This window comes from Miscanthus floridulus, chromosome 16 (assembly GCF_019320115.1).
Source record: "Miscanthus floridulus cultivar M001 chromosome 16, ASM1932011v1, whole genome shotgun sequence".
NCBI classification, from domain to species: domain Eukaryota; kingdom Viridiplantae; phylum Streptophyta; class Magnoliopsida; order Poales; family Poaceae; genus Miscanthus; species Miscanthus floridulus.
The window spans coordinates 46,737,173-46,750,273 of record NC_089595.1 but is presented as its reverse complement, the minus strand read 5'-3'; the positions used below and the strand labels follow the sequence as shown (position 1 = coordinate 46,750,273).

General features: G+C 43.7%; 1 protein-coding gene across 1 annotated transcript; it reads left to right on the top strand.

The window, feature by feature from the left end:
• Nucleotides 1–5,050: 5,050 nt before the first annotated feature.
• On the top strand, nucleotides 5,051–5,954 carry LOC136513319 (uncharacterized protein At5g01610-like). The gene has a single exon (XM_066507309.1). It carries the CDS (start codon nucleotides 5,157–5,159, stop codon nucleotides 5,682–5,684), a length of 528 nt encoding a protein of 175 aa, XP_066363406.1. The 5' UTR covers nucleotides 5,051–5,156; the 3' UTR covers nucleotides 5,685–5,954.
• Nucleotides 5,955–13,101: the final 7,147 nt, after the last annotated feature.

Below are 13,101 nucleotides of genomic sequence, written 5' to 3'. Positions count from 1 at the left end.
TTTATTTACTGCTCTACTAATGAATCCAAGAACAAGGAAACATAAGGAAGGTAGTATGGTCTGCAGATGAACTCTTTTTTAATGGTATGTCTACCATACCGAAAGTCACAAATAGGTATGGCATGAATTTGTTCCATCCTCCCTAGCAAAGAAAATCAAATTCCATTCTGGGTGAACTGTGATCACTATGTCCTCGTCAACAAAATCTGGGTAACCAAATCTCATATTAATCCTTCCAAACAGGATCCATGTGGTGACCGTATGTTTCAATGACCAATTATCAGTACCAAGTCTTCAAGGATCTAGATTAAAAGCTTGAAATCATTGGGACCATCAACAGTACATACACACAAGTGACCCTAAGCTTGATGCATGGAGTGGTGAAGACCATCTGGCCTATCAATTTTCCTCCATGTGTTTTCCTCTATATCCATAGCAAGTATCATAGAGTACCTCCTAAAGTGCCCCATAATGTGCAGATAACCGTTAAGAAACACACTTGGTTGTCTGTAAAATGCAACATCAGTATGCTCGCCCCATTCAGATTTCATATAGATCCATGCTACAGTTTGAGATGAGTAGATCTCCACACCTGCGCACATAGCATTGACAGCCATATATTTAATCACATGGAAGTGCAAGGAGGCTGTGGATCGAACGACACCATGGCCAACATCATGGGTGCTAGGGGGTGGCAGAATTTTAAACTTCTAGGTCATTGGATTGCAGATGACATAACAGTATCCATCAGCCCCAAGGCACCAGCATAGGATGAGGCCATTACAGCAATTTGAGAGAGCTACATTATCAATGTTGAAGGGTAAGAATTCCAAGGAGTGGGTCGTACACCACGGATGACGCTAGTGAAGTTTTGATTATCGTTCTCACTATCATAGAAGAAGCCAGCCATAGTTTGGGACAACTTTCTTATGGTTGTTGGGGTCTGAGATGAGTTTTTTCCAGGAGCAATATACACATTTATAGCAGAACAAGGAGCAGGGGGGAGGTGGTGGACGATCTCAAAAATAACATCCTCCATGAGACTAGCTAGTGAGTTGCTCTTGTTGGGGGCCTCTTCCATTTCGTTAGTGTGCAGTATGATGAGAGCTTCCTCAGTAATGAGAACACTGAAGAGGAAAATAATCCAACAAAAATCCATCAGTGAAGTCCATAACTCATACCAAAGTACAACTTTAACAACCATTAACAATTTTTATGGTACGACCTCATCTAAATTTAGAGTAGCACCACATAGATATATATAACTCAAACTAGAGTAGCAGTTAATGGAGCTATAACTATTATAATTCTAGCTAAATCAAGTCTAACCATCACACTTACAGTCAGTACATGAGCTCAAAGCTTACCCCCTCTATGCTGAGATTGGCAATGAGTAAATTTTATAAATCCACAACTTGTATCAAAATGCAACTTTAACAACCATTAATAATATTCGTGGTACACAATGCACATACCTTAGCTTACATTACAAACAAGTTAAAGTTGCTGCAAAATAATAACAACATCCATCCAAGACAATCAAACAACAATGATCCATTTAAACATGTCATGACAGAGAGATACATCATGGAACTTTATTTATTCCTCGGCTAATGACTCCAATTTCGAGAACAAGTAAACATAGGGAAGATAGTAAGGTCTGCTATTGATTTCTAGTAGGATGCCATGTTTCAAAAACTAACTGTAACATGTAGGGATGATATAAACTTTTTTGTTGTCCATGTTATATGCGACGATGTCACTCCCCCCCCCCCAACCCCAACAAAGAGAAGCAAATTCTATTCTGGGTGAACCGTTGAGTAGTACTCATTAACATCGTAGTACGAGTAATAACTAAATTCAATGTTAGTCTATGCAAACACCTTCAGAATGCTAACAATATGCTTCATTATGCATTTATTAGTACCATAGTCATCAAGTATTCAGATTGAAAGTTTGGACATATTGCGACCATGAACAGTACATACACACAAGTGACCCTGAGCTTGATAGATGGAGGGCAAAGAACCACGCGGGTAAGGAATTTTCCTCCATGTCTCTCCCTCCATATCCATAAAAAGTATCTGAGGGTAAAACCCCAAGTACCCCATAATGTGCAGACAACCGTTGAGATACATAGGTTTTTATGATCTCATTTCTTCTGATCTCTCAATTACCACACAAGTATTCGGTCCCTATTTAGATTTCTTACAGATCCATGCTGTAGTTTTAGATGAGTAGATGTCCACACCCTTACACTTATCATCCTGCTCCTCTTCTATATATTCAATCACATGGAAGTGCGAGGAGACTGTCGGATCGAACCCCAATCAAGCCTCATCAACTGAATGGATGTTAGGCGGCAGTTTCTTGAACTTCGTTACCAGATTGCAGACGACATAGCGATATAATCCATCAACCCCTCGCACCAGCATAGGATGAGGCTATTGTAGATATCTGAGACAGCTATATTGTCCAAGGCGAAGGGCAAGAAGAACAAGGATGGGTGTTCACCGGTGACTCTGGTGTAGCGTCGATGGCCTTGGTTGAAGTCATAGAAGAAGTCGACCAGAGTCCAGGGCAGCACCTTATGATTGTTGTAGTCCTTAATGAGGTGGTTCTAGGAGCGATAGGCATATTTGCAATAGAATAAGGAGTGGACGGGGAGGCGGTGGAGGATCTTGACAACGGCATCGTTCGTGAGGCTGGCTAGTGTGTTTCTCTTGTTGGAGGCCTCCTCTATTTCGTATGTGTGCAGTAGGATGAGAGCTTGCTCAGTAATGAGATCACTGAAGAGGAAAATAATCCAACAAAGATCCATCACACTTACAATCAACAAACGAGCTCAGAGCTTCTTCCATAGGAGACATTACAGTAACAAAACTGAACATATGCAGAAAATCAAGACATTGGCAAAAAACCAACTAGTGCCACCTCCTAGTTCTTTTCATCATCATATCATTGGCCTAACAAGATCTACAACGCAAGAATGTTTCTTATATACCTCATGTTCAAGCAAGGACCAAAACAGTGAAGTGAACAGGAAAAGGCGAGAAAGAAGACCTGCGGATCAGATCTGTCGCCTATGCTGCAGCACACAACGGACATGGACGCCAATGCAGCCGCGCTCCACTGGCAAGCCCTACCGCCTAGCCTCCAAAAGGACACTAGAGCCACCACAGCCAAGGTTTTCCTAAACGCTAAACGGTAAACAGTCGGTCACCTACCGTTTAGCCATTATTCGGGCAAAACGTCCCATTAAACGGGCTAAACGGCCAATTAAACGGGGTAAACGGGTGATTAAACGGAAATGGTGCACCACCGTGTAGCGTTTACACGGTGTTTAAACAGGCTAAACAGTTGTTTAGGCAAACAATGTCCACAGCACACCGAGGATCCTCCACCGCCGCCGTCGCTAGTCTAACGGGCATAGATTTGTTTCCACTTGAAGAAAAAATATCCAATATTGGTTAACCTATAGGTAGGGATGAAAACGGTATGGATATTTTCCGACCGTATTCGAAACCGAATCCATTTAGAGGGGTTGAGATCTATCCGTATCCGAGTCCGGATATTCAACATCTGATACCGTATCCATATCCGAATACTCAAATCGCATATTTATGATGTCGATATCCAATCATATCATATTCGACATAGTTGACACTATCCGTATTCGAATATAAATCCGGACAAAAATATGAAAACAAATGTAATATCGGTGATATCCGTCCGTATTCGATCCGTTTTCATCCCTACCTGTAGGGCATCCACACAAAGAATATAATACTATAACAACTTCAAAGACATGTCAATACACCTAGGCATTTAGCGCAATGGTAAAGACCGTGCATTCATTTCTCCGGGTCCTGGGTTCGACTCCCAGGCATTGAGGTTTTTTTTAATTTATTAGACCCTGGCGGCACAAAAGATACAAGTGACACGCAAGACATTGGGTCCTATAGGTCGGATGAAGATAGAGAAAGATCCCATAGGTACACATGACACGTGAGCCGTCGGGTCCCACAGGTCGGATGGTCCCACAGGTACACGTGACACGCAAGCCGTCGAGTCCCACAGGTCAGATGGAGATGAAGAACGGTCCCATAGGTACACGTGACACGTAAGCCGTCGGGTCCCATAGGTCGGATGCTAAAGTGTCCCGTAGGTATACGTCGGACGAAGAAAGGACCGAGTAGAGAGTTTTACGATAAATTGCAAGCGTCACAGATGAGTAACTGCATGTCCTACAGGTACACGTCGGATGGAGAAGGGTCTCATAGATACACGTCACATGGAGATAGGATCGAGCGGAGACTTTTATGACGAATTGCATGCATCATGAATAAGTAACTGCAGGTCCCACAGGTACACGTCGGATAGAGAAAGTATCGTGTGGAGATCTATGACGAAGCCATTTGTTACAGATCGAATATTGTTCATCACATATGAGTAATTAGTTTAATGACGAAGCCCTGTTCGCCACAGGTTTAAAGAAAATCGTCACAGATAAGTCGCGCGAGTGATCTGTGACGAAACACTGCGCTCTTCTATGACGTTTTTTTTTTACGATGCCTAATTTTGTCATAGAAAGGGGTTGTAGGACCGTCACCTCTGATCTATGACGAAACGAAAATATTCGTCATAAAAAGTGATCTTCCATGACAGTTTCAGATTCATAAGATTTTCATCGTAAAAATGGATATTTCTAGTAGTGTTAAAAAGTGGATTTTCGTCGTAAAAAGCGATCTTTTATGCCAGGTTCGACGAGGGCAAGCTTCGACTGAGGGTGAGCTCCGGCAAGAGGGGAGGGGGAATGGCAGGTACGCTAGGGCTTTGGCCAGAGCTCCGTGGCCCTAGTGCGTCGCAGGCAGGGCTTGGGCAGCGGCGGGGGGCGAGAGCGAGGAGGAGAGTGGCCACCGGCCAGGAGAAAGAAGAGAGAGGGTGGCGAGCAAGAGGTCGAAGGCGGCCATGCGCACCGCCGCCGTCTTTTTTATAGTTGACCCGACGGTATAGGACCTGGCGTTTAAACCGGCACACCCCCGAAAAAAAAGAAGAAAAAAAGAAAAGAAATAACACCCATCCACTCTTCTCCTTCGCCTTGTTCACCAAACCAAACAGAAGCCGTACTCCACCGCTCCTCTCCCCAATCAGCCATGCTCGCCCACCGTCTCCTCCTCGTCGCCGCCGCCGCCGCGGCTGCTGTGAGCGGCACCGCCTTCGCTAAGCCGACGGCGTATGAAGCCCTCGCCGACTTCGACTTTCCGCCGGGGATCCTCCCCAAGGGCGTGGTCGCCTACACGCTCGACAACGCAACGGGCGCCTTCACGGCCACGCTCGATGCCTCCGCGTCCGGCACCGGATCCTCCGTCTGCGAGTTCTCCATCCAGGGATCCTACTCGCTCCGCTACCAGACCAAGATCACCGGCAAGATCGCCCCCGACCACCTCACCGACCTCCAGGGGGTCTCCGTCAAGGTCCTCTTCCTCTGGATCAACATCGTCGAGGTCACCCGCCGCGGCGACAACCTCGAGTTCTCCGTCGGCATCGCCTCCGCCAACTTCGGGATTGAGAACTTCCTCGAGTGCCCCACCTGCGGCTGCGGGTTCAACTGCAACGACCTGCTCATGCTCCAAAAGCCGGGGGCCGCCACCGCCAAGCTGCGCCTGCGAGGTGCCTTCTAGAATTCCACTTCTGCAGATTCGGTGACTGCTGCTGTAAGCTGCCACTACTAGTATGTCTTAGTAGATGTGGGTTAATAAAGAGGGCAAACTTGAAAGATCCCAGCTTTTAGATGTGGGATGGGGTAGCAAGTTCAGGACTCGATTTCATGTTTCACCAACTGTTTCAGACAGTTTTAGGAACGACCAGAGAAGCAATTAAGATCTTTCAAATATTTTAATTTATATTTCTCTATGGAAATTGTCTTCTTTCCATTGAGATGTTTGCCCTCATGTGAATTAGTTTCTGAAGTGGTGACAGTTGAATCGTATGGTTATGGATGGTTGCTTCAAGTGCTTGTTGTCACGCAGTTTTCTTTTTTGATGGGACAAAATATTTGTTCTCACACAGTTGGGAGAAGCTTAAATCAGTAATAGAGTAACTTTTTACTTTACAAGAGCAACACCATTGTTGCTACTGTGATTTCACTTCAGAAGCAATCAGATTTAAGAAAGGAGTTAACCTTTTTTCCTAAAAAGGAGGAGAATTGCAACAATATTTAAAGTCATTCAAAGGTTTTTTTTTTTTGGTTTACAGTTGGAAAACAATGATGAGAAATAGAAAAGTATAATTTGTTAATTTGTTGTAGTTGAATTGCCGGTTATATATGGTGTGCTTTAATTGTCTGTTTGTAGTTGGTTTAAGGCTTCTTTAATTTGCCATTTCGAGAAGAAATGAAGTTTTGCTTTTGGACCATTGTGTGTGTGTGTGTGTCTGGAGATTGTTGCTACAATGATTTCAAAAGGAGCTAGATTTTTCTAAGGACACTACAGTTTTCTTCCAAAAAGAGTGGAATTGCTTAGTACAAAGCACTATGTACCTAGTACCTTTGACATGGCAGTTTCTGCTTTCACTATAGCTAGTTTACTATCATCTTCTCTTTTTTTTTTTTTGTTCTCGAACATGCAGAAGAGCTGCATATGCATTAATAGAAGAAAAGAGTTACAACACACAGGCATGCTAGTTTATTATTATCATTTGGTTATGTTTATAGTTCCCTTTTCTATACTTCTCAGCTTTTAGTTTGATAGCAAGTTCAGAAAGAACTTGATTTCATGCTTCTTGTACTATTTCAGACAGTTTAGGGGGCTGTTCGGTTGCCAGGGAATGCATCCCTGGAGCCATTCCAACCAGGAATGATGTGTTAATTTAAACTATCTTTGATCACCTGGAATGATTCCTGGTGGAATCAAGGCCAAACGAACGAGCCCTTAGAGAGACCAGAGAAGGAATTAAGATCCATCATCGGTTCTAATTTATGAATCCCTTGTGGAAATTGTGTTCTTTCCCTTGTGATGTCTGCTGCATGTGAATCAATTTCTGAAGTGCTGGTTGTTGAATCCAATGGTTATGGATGGTTTGCATTTTGATGGGAAGTGGTTTCTTTCCATCCTAGATTGGAAAATAAGCATGGGAAAGGGAATAGAAATTTATGTACATGTGTATGTGAACCTTATATGCTGCTCCCAATCTCCCATTGGAATTCCAAAGCTTACTTTATTATGTCCTGGTAGTTGAAACCCACGGCTGTGAATGGTGTGCTTTAATTGTCTGCTATTGTAGTTGGTTGAAGCCATGAAGGCTTCATTAGTTTGCCATGTCAAGTAAAAATGAACTGTTGCTTTCAGACTGTCGAGAGAGATCTTAATTTAGTATGTGTGGTAGAAGAGATATTATTGTTGCTACATTGCTTTCGAAAGGAGCTAGAATTTTCTTCCTTTGTAATTTTCTATGCTTAGTATAAAACACTATTTACCTTTGACATAAAATGTCTTATTTTTGTCCAGTTAGATTACTAGTATTGTCACTTGGTAATGTTTGTAATTTCTAATAACTGCACTCTCTATACTTCAGAAGCAATCAAATTTTAAGAAATGAGTTGACCTTTTTTCCTGAAAAGGAAGAGAATTGCAACAACATTTAAAGTTATTCAAACATTTTTTTCTTTCTAGTTGGAAAATAATGGAGAGCAAAGGAGCTACATTTTTCTAGGGACACTACAGTTTTCTTCCAAAAAGAGTTGAATTGCTGAGTACAAAGCACTATGTACCTTTGACATGACAATTTCTGCTTCACTATAGCTAGTTTACTATCATCTTCTCTCCTTTTTTCCTCAAACATACAGAAGAGCTGCATATCATTGCATTATGGAAGAAAAGAGTTGTAACGCACAGACATGCTAGTTTATTATTATCATTTGGTTATGTTTATAGTTCTCTTTTCTATACTTCTCAGCTTTTAGTTTGATAGCAAGTTCAGAAAGAACTTGATGTCACGCTTCATGTACTATTTCAGGCTGTTTAGAGAGACCCGAGAAGGAATTAGGATCAATCATTGGTTCTAATTTATGAGTCCCTTGTAGAAATTTTGTTCTTTCCCTTGTCATGTGTGCTGCATGTGAATGAATTTGTGAAGTTAGTTGTTGAATCCAATGGTTATGGATGGTTCGCATTGGTTATCTGTCGTGGTTGTTGGCTGAAAACTTCAGTAGTTTGCATTTTGATGGGAAATGGTTTCTTTCCATCCTAGTTGGAAAATAACCATGGGAAAGGGAATATAAATTTCTGTGCATGTGTATGTGAACCTTATATGCTTCTCTCAATCTCCCATTGGAATTCCGAATCTTAATTTATTGTGTCCTGGTAGTTGAAACCCACGGCTGTGAAATGTGTGAATGGTTTGCTTTCATTGTCTGCTATTGTAGTTGGTTGAAGCCTTGAAGGCTTCATTAGTTTGCCATTTCGAGTAAAAATGAACTATTGCTTTCAGACTGTCAAGAGATCTTAATTCAGTATGTGTGGCACAAGAGATATTATTGTTGCTGTAATTTTCTATGCTTAGTATAAACACTATGTACCTTTGACATGAAAATGTCTATTTCTGTCCAGTGATATTACTAGTATTATCACTTGGTAATGTTTGTGCTTCGTAATAACTCCACCTCTGTACTTCTCAACTTTCCGTTCGCATGGCAAGTTCAGGAAGAACTTGATGTCATGTTTCATGTACTGTTTAATACAGTCTAGAGAGACCAGAGAAAGCAATTTAGATTTGTCATAGGTTCTAGTTTATGAATCCCTTTCGGAAATCACGCTCTCTACCTTGTGATGTCTGCTTCATGTGGATGGCTGTGATAGTTTAATCCCATGGCTTTGGCCTATGGATTGTGGTTTGAACATCTGTTCTGGTAGACTGGTAGTTGTTTGATGGGTTCATGCCATTTTGAGTGGACATGAAGATGCTTCCGGGCTGTTGAAAGATGGCTTAGTTGAGCAATCATTATTGTACTATAGGAGCACTGTCCTTTTTTTCAGAAGGAATTAAATGTTAAGAAATAGCTACAATATTTTCCCTAGAGAAGAGGGGATATTGCTATGTAGTTTCTAAACTGCAAAGAATGGTGAAGAAGGAAAAAAAAAAGACATAATTGGCTTCAAACATTCCTGTAGATATGTCTTTTTTCCCTTCCCAAACACAAAGGATAACTGTGCATCGTTGCATGAAGAAGAGAGTTATTTCTAGTTTGTTAGATTACATTAGCACTGTTTACAAATTGAAACTCCAACATAGCGTAGCTGTCTATTTTGTGCTGTGTTGATATGTCTTTGAGATAGTAATTTCAGCTGCTCTGGAGCTATTTCGCAATTATTACTTGGTATTGTCTCTAGTTCCTTATCGGTACCTTCAGAGAATTGCAAGATTGTGTGCATTTATATTAAATGCTGTAATTTAAGAGGTTTATACGTAGCCTCATGCTTTGATATTCAGAATCAACAGTGGAGTGATCTTTGGTTTCATTTGTGAATTAAGATTGCTACATTGTCCTTCTATGTGAGTTTCCATTTCGAGGAGTCGTGGTTGTTTTCTTTAGACATTCTGGCTTACAAAGAGGTCATGGCCTCACCAGTTGAACTAGCTATTGGTTGGCGTGTGCTGTAGTTATTGCATAGGAAGAAAATGGGATATAACTGTATGTGAATGCAGGTGTTCTCCCCCTTCGATAAAAAATAACATGGACCTCGAAGTTGGTCAGGTACTGAACGAGTTGTAGACTTCTAGTGGACCCAAGACTGAATCTATTTGGCTAGCACACAAGGGTGTAAACTAAGATTCGTAGGCATTGAAGAGTTCCAGTATCCAGATTGCTCAGAAGAAAGAAAACTCTCTGATTAGATCGCAAATCATTTGAGTGCTTTGATTCCAAAGCTGGTCACCCATTGCCTCAGTAGGAAACTTAATTCAGAACAAGAATACAACTGTTTGAACATTAGAAAAGGGTCAGCCACATACAAAATTAACTAGTTAAGGTTTAGATTTTACATCCCTCAGCTAGATTTCAATGTTCTCTGATGCAACAATTTTGAACTGAAAGGGAAAAAAAAGCAAATATGAAACCACAAAGTGAAAATTCATGTGTTTCAACTATAACAGTTTTTGTCAGTATTACTATGTAGGCAAATGCCTATCAACATCCAATTACTGAAAATTTTAGTCAAGCTGTGCTGTGCAATATCACTCAGCAACCAGCATTGAGTCTGGCAACTCATACTACTAAACGGAATGGATTGAATTGTTTCTGTTGCAGTTACACAGCAAAGAGGCTTACTACATTAGTAAAGCAAGAATATGAAGGGAGATCTTCATAATTGTGTTGACAAATTAGAATCACCATTTGAAGTTGAAGGAGACGAGTTTTTGCTTTATTCTGATATGTACCCATTTATGTTGTTAGAGATGTATGCTAGATTTGCACCAGAATTGTGAACTTGGCCCCTCAAATACTTGTAACTATCATTGTTATTCCTGTTAGTGAAGGGGTAAAACATCATTTATAGTGTTGCAGTCTGTTTTGCAAAATCAGCTCGTTATTATCTACAAGAATGAGAGATTCTTCTAGCTTCCATAGTTGAAAGATCAAAATAGACTGCTATTACAGTTTTAAGGCCAAGTTGTTCAGGACAGATTATGTCGGTGCAGAATGTGACTAACTAGTGAATATTTATAGTTTTGTTGTACGTTGTGATCGGAGGTGTCTAGCACTTAATGACACAGGATTTATACCGGTTCGGGCAACGTGTCCTACGTTCAGTCGGGGTCGGTTGGTGACTTTATTCCTGAGTCCAGGTACTCAAAGTTTACAGTGGGGTTACAAACAAGAAGGAGTCGGGGTCGGTCGGTGACTTTATTCCTGAGTCCAGGTGCTCGAAGTTTGCAGTGGGGTTACAAACGAGAAGGAGGAAGATGTGGTGTACAAGAGGTCCGGTCGGCTCCGACCAGAAGGGCCGAGAGTGACATGAACTTTGCTATGAGCTAGGTGTTCAAGCAAGTGTTTGCGGTCGAAACTTGGTGGTTCTGTAGTTATGAGCTATCGATCTGAGGAACTCTAGACTACTAGAATCGGTCTTTTATCCTTCGGTCCTCTCTGTTGGAGGGAGTCCATCCCCGTTTATAGTTGGAGGGAGTTTATAGATGAAGGGAATGGTTTTACAGGTGAGAGGGAGAGGGTACGGATGTTTTTAAGCCTTGTCGCCCACGCTGACGAGGATCGGATAGTGGTAGGCCCCCACAACGCTGTTGATGTCACTGTAAAATGTCAGGTGCACGTGGGAGATGGCGCTGTCTTCTTCAGGAAGGGTTGACGTCAGTACCTGCAAAAAACTGTTTGATGCCTAGAGGTATGTGAGAAGCCTTGCTATGTTCACCCGGAACGGTAAATCCTGGTGCCCATACTGCTATCGATGTCTAGGGACACGCGGGGGGTTTTTACCATATGGGAGTTTTAGCGGCCCCTACAATACTGTAGTGGGAGACGTTGGCGCCTACAATACTGTTTGTGTCAAGGTGGTCGCAGAGTGCTGTTCCGTGCAGGGTATGGTCCCTGGTATAGTGGTTTTGACTTGTGAGCATTGCCTTGCCTTTCCCCGCACGCCTTCTGGTTCCTTCCGAGCGGGTGTCCCTGGTCGGATGGCTCCAGTGGGCTCTGATGCGTCGGTCGGAGAAGAGCGGTGAGCAGGGTTCCTACGAGCCCCGGTCGGAGGGACGCGGGGTCGGAGTCAGAAGTAGGGCTCGGGGCAGACCTTTCGATCGGAGAGGCCATCCGGAGGCGGCTGAAGCCCGAATTGGGTGCTCCGATCGAAGAGGTGGACCGAAGTAGCTGATGAGCGGGTGTTGCTCTTCTTGGGCCTGGCCTTCCGGTCCGTTGCTGGACCATTCCTTTGCCCTGTTGTTTTTAGTTTCTTGGGCCGAGCCTTGGCGCAGAAGCCGGTCCCCGAGGGACCCTGGGTTTATGAACCCGACAGCAGCCCCCGAGCGCCCGGGTGATTCGGGTAGAATCGTCTGGAGGATTTTTGTCTTATTGGTGGGTGCGCGCGAGCGCACCCGCGGGTGTAGCCCCCGAGCCCCCGGGCGGTTCAGGTAGAACATCGGGGGGTGTTTGTGTTTAGCGTGCATGTGTGCATGTTTTTTGTTCGAGATGGAATTTAACCAAGGCGTCTTTGTGCAGCCGAGATATTTTTCAACTTACTGATCCCGGTGTTGATGCGCGCTGTGGATCGGGTGAGGGAGTTAGTTCGGTAGTTTAGAGAGCTCTCTGATCCTGGCGTTGGTGTGCGCCGTGGTTTTGAAATGGTTAGTTCAGGGGGCGGATGTGACCATGCCCGTGGGTCCTGGTGTCGTGGATCCCTGGCCTCGGTGCAGCCTAGACAGCCGAGGTAGTTAGTTTAGTTAGTTTTCACGTGAGTTCGTAGTCGTGGTCCCTTGATTTTTGGAGCATACACGAGTTCGGAGTCATGGTCCCAAGCCGTAGCCGGATGTCGTAGATCCTGCTGACGCGAGTTTGGGGTCGCGATCCCTAGATTTCTTTGGAGTGCAGTTGGAAATGAAGCCGTTATGTGAGTTCAGAGTCGCGGTCCCAAGCCGTAGCCGGATGTCGTAGATCCTGTCGATGCGAGTTCAGGGTCGCGGTCCCTAGATTTCTTTGGAGTGCAATCAGAAATGAAGCCGTTACGAGAGTTCGGAGTCGCGGTCCCAAGGTTTTTGGCATTTGAGCCCCCGAGCCTTGTCGGGCCTTTGTGGGGGTCGGTGTGAGTTGTTTTTGCATTACCCCATCTGGTTCCTCACAACCGGAGGGGCTGAGTTTCGTCGCCTGTCCCGATCGCTCGGGCTCGAAGACTAGCTCGGTGAGCTCGCTAACGGGTGTGATCGAGTGGAATTCGGGTCCGTCGTTCGTGACGGGGTCGACATAGCCCTCTTGTGACATTTCACTACTCCTTTACCTGCAGTCCGACAGCTGCCTAGGTCGTTCTGGAGACTGACCCAGGTGGCCTAATGGCCTCCCCTCGATGGAGATTCTGTGGGCTTGGCGAGAGGTTCAGGATCAAA

Bases quoted from the DNA above. Each gene is read 5' to 3' on its own strand.
- LOC136513319 (XM_066507309.1), top strand. From the start codon at position 5,157: ATGCTCGCCCACCGTCTCCTCCTCGTCGCCGCCGCCGCCGCGGCTGCT.